This window comes from Atta colombica, unplaced genomic scaffold (assembly GCF_001594045.1).
Source record: "Atta colombica isolate Treedump-2 unplaced genomic scaffold, Acol1.0 scaffold12, whole genome shotgun sequence".
Taxonomy (NCBI): Eukaryota; Metazoa; Arthropoda; class Insecta; order Hymenoptera; family Formicidae; genus Atta; species Atta colombica.
The window spans coordinates 708,297-714,727 of NW_017259206.1; the positions used below are offsets into that span (position 1 = coordinate 708,297).

At 29.5% G+C, this 6,431-nt stretch overlaps 3 protein-coding genes across 3 annotated transcripts in view; 1 reads left to right on the top strand and 2 right to left on the bottom strand.

Moving 5' to 3' along the window:
* Positions 1-1,940, bottom strand: part of LOC108694288 (probable ATP-dependent RNA helicase DDX27) — a 5,749-nt gene extending 3,809 nt beyond the window's left edge. The window contains exons 1-4 of the mRNA XM_018203681.1: positions 1,599-1,940; positions 746-922; positions 515-605; positions 186-325 (exon numbers count right to left, since the gene is read on the bottom strand). Coding sequence (XP_018059170.1) covers positions 186-325; positions 515-605; positions 746-922; positions 1,599-1,685 — 495 coding nt within the window. The 5' untranslated portion in view covers positions 1,686-1,940. The remainder of the gene's footprint in view (positions 1-185; positions 326-514; positions 606-745; positions 923-1,598) is intronic.
* Positions 1,941-2,191: 251 nt separating this feature from the next.
* Positions 2,192-4,239, top strand: LOC108694360 (flap endonuclease 1). The gene is made up of 8 exons (XM_018203787.1): positions 2,192-2,369; positions 2,565-2,667; positions 2,803-2,969; positions 3,077-3,186; positions 3,251-3,454; positions 3,528-3,746; positions 3,816-4,001; positions 4,083-4,239. The coding sequence occupies exons 1-8, from the start codon at positions 2,288-2,290 to the stop codon at positions 4,155-4,157; spliced, it is 1,146 nt and encodes a 381-aa protein (XP_018059276.1). The 5' UTR covers positions 2,192-2,287; the 3' UTR covers positions 4,158-4,239.
* Positions 4,240-4,717: 478 nt separating this feature from the next.
* The window catches only part of LOC108694319 (reticulon-4-interacting protein 1, mitochondrial-like), a 3,152-nt gene continuing 1,438 nt past the window's right edge, over positions 4,718-6,431 (bottom strand). The window contains exons 4-8 of the mRNA XM_018203734.1: positions 6,075-6,250; positions 5,701-5,990; positions 5,440-5,625; positions 5,153-5,330; positions 4,718-5,025 (exon numbers count right to left, since the gene is read on the bottom strand). Coding sequence (XP_018059223.1) covers positions 4,822-5,025; positions 5,153-5,330; positions 5,440-5,625; positions 5,701-5,990; positions 6,075-6,250 — 1,034 coding nt within the window. The 3' untranslated portion in view covers positions 4,718-4,821. The remainder of the gene's footprint in view (positions 5,026-5,152; positions 5,331-5,439; positions 5,626-5,700; positions 5,991-6,074; positions 6,251-6,431) is intronic.

Below are 6,431 nucleotides of genomic sequence, written 5' to 3' on the forward strand. Positions count from 1 at the left end.
TCTATGATAAAAAATAAAAACTCATTGTTAAAGCTTTTATAATACATAAGAGTTTTTTCAGATTTTTACACAGTCCAATATAAAATCTGCATCTGAAGATTCAGGTTGCAGAAAAAGGGTGAAAATTTTACATTGCCGACAGAAGATTAATTATTACTTTATTAAGTAATTACAATATTGTATACCTTCAGCAAAGGTCTCGACAAGTTCATTTGATAAAATGTAGTATATGTTTGAGAATCTGTATATTCCTCAAAATCGATAACTTCATCCTTTTCTTTCATATTTTTTATTTTGCTTTTCTTTTCTTTAGTTTTAAAGATATCTACAATTAATCAATAAGAGAGATAAATATTTATATATTATTTCTAAGACAATATAAATATAAATAAAATACAAATATAATGTAATCAGTTTGTAATATTCCTTATAATATGTATATGCAAATATAAAAATCACAATTTCTATTTATTTGTTTTGGTTATATAATATAAATAAAATTAATTACATCTACCTTTTTTAAGCTCATCTTCAGATAGAGAAATTACATCATCATCTTGACCTATTCCTGGTTCAATTTTAATAGGGTCATCTTCAGTTCCAGCCTAGCAATTATAATAAATATAAAAATTTTTATTCATAACTTTATCACAATTTTAACAATAAAAATTTCATTAAAAAAAATTTCATTAAAAAAGTACAATTTACTATAATTTACAAATAATAGAGACAATGTGATACTTACTTGCCCTTGATATTCCTTTCTGACTTTTTTTATCTTATCATCTAATTTTGTATTTGGTTTGCGTTTAATATACTTATTCAAGTCATTCCAAGGATCCAGATTGTGTTCAGCTGAAGTAAATTGGAAACCCTTGTCAAAATCTTTGTTCTCTTTTTTCTTCTGCTTTCGTGGTTGAAACTGATAAATAGAGTTTAGGAGAAAATGTATAATGAATTCGCTCATTTGTATTATATTAGATTAGTGTACTAAAAGCTGCTATATTATAAAATTAGTAAAATAAAAGCATATAAATGTTTTAAATAATTAAATACCTAAGAATGATACTGTCGTTTATTTAACAGAATATTATTTTTATTGTCAAAGTATTTTATGTCACTATATTTACATATTTATGTACAAAGTAATCTTTAATGTATATTATCTAGGATAATAAGAGTATCCGAATTCATTAATATCCAAGATATACCTATTCACAAATGATAAATTCAGTCACTAGCACTACATTGGAAAAGAGTATAGTTTAAGTGCTGTTTTATATAAAATAAAATACAGTGGCATAATATAGTCTTTGACAAATGCAATAATACATATATATCACCATTGGATATTTGATATTATTATTGCATATTTAATTGTGTAAAATATTTATATCTATGCTGTTATTTAACTTTGCTAATTTATATTATAAAGCAGCTTTTAGTACTAATCTAATATAGCACTAACACTAATCTAATATAATGCAAGTAATCGAATTCGCTAACAGAAAAATATGAGAAAGAGGATTTAATGGAATAAAATGTTTTTAAAATAAATCGCTTGTATTATTTCGACACAAGCTTTTATTTCTGCTTACGTCGTCTTCCTCATCCGAATTCTCGGAATAATTTGGTACCTCCTGATCATCCTTAATCGTTTTTATCAAATCGCAGTTGCTCATCATTTCTTATTGCTTAGATTAAAATACCGGCGAGAGAAACATACAGCATTTGCCAGCGTTTGTTTTGAAGTGCTTTGGATTTTTTGATGGTTAACAAAGGTTAACATGGACAACACGTCGTGAATGCATATTAGACTCACATGTTCATTACTCAATTGCTGATTGTATTGTGAGTACATAGGCGTCATCGTGATCTTTTTCAATAATCTTTTTCAATAATTTTCGACTCTATACACCATTGTTTTGTACGGTATCGGAATAACTTAACAAGCATGAAATATGAGAATAATTGCCAGGATAATTTGTAGAAATAATAAAAAAATAAAGTAATATATAAAAGTCAATCGTTTATATATCGTTTGAAAAATAGAAAAAGATGAAGAATGTGTGAAAATGAAAACAGTTTTCCATGATTGCCAACTTATGCTTCCATTTGATGAGTGGTAACATTGTACATTTCAGCTTGGTGCTCTGCTCTGTTCATTTTGCGAAAATTGGCGGGAAGAGAGGCTGGTTCTCTCAGAGTGACTGCTTCACTGCTGTGATCTGTGTGTTTGCTTGACGTTTTATCGTTTTCCTACGTACATGATAAATATTTTATTGACATGGGTATTTTAGGCTTGTCGAAATTAATAGCAGACGTAGCTCCGGAAGCTATCAAAGAGCGAGAATTAAAGCATTATTTTGGTAAGTTATTGTTTATCTTGCGTTAATTTTATGTTTTTAACCTTGATCCACGAATTTTTCACCTTGATCCACGAATCTTCTTACACATCTCAGATAAAATTGTATAATCTGTCAATCCTCATAATCAATTATCGATTCTGTTATTGACGTATTGGTATATTATTGATGTTTATTTGGAACTGATTTTGGCTACAGGTCGCAAGATTGCTATTGATGCATCTATGTGTTTGTATCAGTTTCTTATAGCTGTTCGCAGTGAAGGAGCACAGCTCACTACTGTAGATGGCGAAACAACCAGGTATATTTTTCTTAATTGTACAACAAACTTTAATTATAAGTTGTGCTAAATTTTTATCAAATATTGTAAAAAATTATCTCAAGAAGGTAACTTATAAAAGATTATTGAGAACTAATCGGTTATGTAAACTTTAAGCCATTTAATGGGTACATTTTATCGTACCATACGCATGGTAGAGCAAGGAATAAAACCTGTGTATGTATTTGATGGAAAACCACCGAATCTGAAAAGTGGAGAATTAGCTAAAAGAGCTGAAAGAAGGGATGAAGCACAAAAACTTTTGCAAGCTGCCGAAGAAGATGGTAATGACAAATTATATTTCATTATTACTGTAGTAATATTTGAAAAATGATTTATGTTTTGTATAAGAAGATCATGACAAATTTTCATAACAGATATTTTATTAAAGGAAATGTGGAAGCTATTGACAAGTTTAATAGGAGATTAGTTAAAGTTACAAAAATTCATGCTGATGAAGCTAAAGAATTACTTCAGTTAATGGGTATACCTTATATTGATGTAAGTATTTGTGTGAAATTATAGTTTTTTTTATTCATTTCTACGATGAATGTTTTCTATGCAGGCTCCTTGCGAGGCTGAAGCACAGTGTGCTGCTTTAGTGAAGGCTGGTAAAGTTTTTGCCACTGCTACAGAGGATATGGACGCACTCACTTTTGGATGCAATGTGCTACTTCGACGTTTAACCTTTAGCGAAGCCAGAAAGTTACCAGTACAAGAAATTCATTTTGATAAAGTTCTTGCAGGCTTAGAGCTAAATCATAATGAGGTATGCATTTAAATTATTTTTATTAATTGGTTTATTAATTTTATTCTCTTATTAAGTAACATATTATTTGCAGTTTATCGATCTGTGTATTATGTTGGGTTGCGATTATACAAACAGTATCAAAGGAGTTGGTCCAAAAAGAGCAATAGAATTGATAAAAAATCATAGATCTCTTGAAAAAATTATTGAAAATCTAGACGTCAAGAAATATCCCATTCCGGAAGATTGGAATTACAAAGATGCAAGATTATTGTTTCAAGAGCCAGAAGTGTCTAATCCAGATGACATCCAGGTAACTTTTTGCATTGAATAATTTTTCTCTGTGTAATTACATGTATTAAATATTTTTTTATTTTGTAAGTTAAAATGGTCCGAACCAGATGAAGAGGGTCTGGTGAAGTTTTTATGTGGTGACAAGCAGTTTAATGAGGAACGGGTTAGAAATGGGGCTAAAAAACTTCACAAGGCTCGAAACACATCTACACAGGGCCGATTGGATTCATTCTTCAAAGTTTTACCGAACTCAACTCCGACTCCAAAGCGAAAGGTGAGATTTTTCGAACAACCACTTTAATATTACTTAATATCTCTAAGTTGAAATTAAATAAAATTTTCTTTACACTTATAGGCAGAAGAAAAAAAGCTTCCAGCTAAGAAGGCAAAGGCAGCAGGTAACAGTAAATTTCGCGGTAAAGCAAAGTGAGAGTAATTTTATAAATTTGACAAGAATGTATAGTAATGCTAATATTATAGTGTACTTATATCTTATATATCTCAACACAATGTCCTACACACATGTTGTATATTTATTTTTATAAATTTCTACACTGCAGTTTCAATTGGTAAACATGATATGATTTTTTTTCTATTTATTTCGTAAAATATACAATATTCGTGTACAATACATATTTTTATAAATTTCATCGTGACGAGCATTCAACAATGTGTCATGATATATTTTTATAACAATTTTTATATTACTATATTATTTAGATTCATGCATGTTATTTATTGTCATTGTACATCTTCATGTTATTTTATTTCTTATCATATTTTATTTCTTCATATCATATTTTATATCTTCACATCATATTTTATTTCTTATTAATATTTCTAAATAATTTTTTATAATAATAATAGGCAGAAATTTAGAAAAAGACAAAGTATTCTATCTGTTAATGTAATTATATCATCTCAGTCTTTATTTTAGCACCAAGTATGTTTGACTACTATTTCTTGATTTGCAAAATTGATATAAATATTTATTAACAGGCAGTGATTACTTATCAAAATTATACACTGTTATGTACAAAAGATATACAGTATATTTATATATAGTCGCAATATGAATTTTTTCCAATGATACATTATTGAAATGTTATAATTGTACTACCAATAGAATTTGGATCTAAAACATGGAGCAACGCTCGCTCAATATTGTATGGTGCGTATACCCTGTCCACAACTGTTTGTAAATGATGAGCATCGGTCAGCTCGCATAATGCTCGCAAATATGCGACATTCAACTTTGCTCCTTCCTTCCATTGATGCATATTAAATCCGAACATATACTACAATTTAAAGTATCAGTTAGTACAATTTAAAGTATCAGTTAGTACAATTTAAAGTATCAGTTAGTAATATATCATAAACAATGATTTTTATTATTATAACTAGCATGAATTAAAATTAAAATACCTGAACCAATAATTTTATTCTAACACATCCAGCAAATATACTTCCACAAATAAATCCCAGCGAGTCTGATGTCAATTGTTCAGGAACAGTTGATACGTAGGAGCCATGAGGTAATAAGCGTTTCTTTAAAATATGTTCTTTAAAAGATTGATTATCAGTATAAAAAATGGCATCGAATCTATAATGAAATTAAGTTCAATCTAATTAAAACAATATATTTTTTTATTCTTTTATTTTAATAAAATAATTTTTGTATTATAAATTTTATTCTGAAAACTTCTTCGTACTTATCATGCAATTGTAATTCTTTCTCGACGTCGGTTTCGTTTATTACTATAACTTCGTTGGCACCTAATGCCTTCATTACAGGCACGGCGTCCGTTCGGCAGGCGGATACTACATATCCACCCCATAATTTAATTAATTGCGTCAAGATACAACCGATCGGAGTACTTCCACCGAAAACGAGAACTCTATAACGATAATATTCTTCTCTAACGATAATTGATATTTTAGATATGAGAGCCAAGATGATATCAAGATATTACCGTTTTCCTTTGGCATTGCCTTCCTTGATAACAGATCTATTAACTAAAGCATCCCATGCCAGACAACCATTGTACGGCAGGCTGGCAGAGGCTTCGAAGTTACATGATTTAGGCCGTTTTGCTACTTGCGTTTCTGGAACAATTATATATTCCGCCATCGTGCCAGAAGCCCACGATGGAACGGCTAAAAATACTTCATCCCCGATATCGAAATTAATAACGCTTTGTCCAATGTCAACTATCACTCCTGCACAATCTCTCCCTAAAGTTACAGGTAGTTCTTTCTGTTTCTAAATACATAGGTACATGCATTACTGATTATAATGATGATTTGGATCACCAGATATCAGTGGGCTCTTGACAACTTTACTTACTCCTGAGTTAAGTAATCTTCTATAGATCCTAGAGTAACCAGAGCATATCTTTGTATCAATAACATTAATTGAGGCGGCCTTAACTTGTATAAGCAATTCATTTGATTTTTTAATCGTTGGCATTTCGGAATCGTCTATCAGTAATACACCCTGGAGCAATAGTAAGGCTGGTATTCATAGATTCATAGATTTTTATATTTAAGACATTATCTTAAGTCATGTAACAAACCACTGCTTCATATTCTTAACATTATTTAAGACGGTCTTATATAAATAACAATGAACTATGAATACCGAACTAATAAATATATTTATATCTATATTCAAAATCATAATATGATGTTTTATATATATATA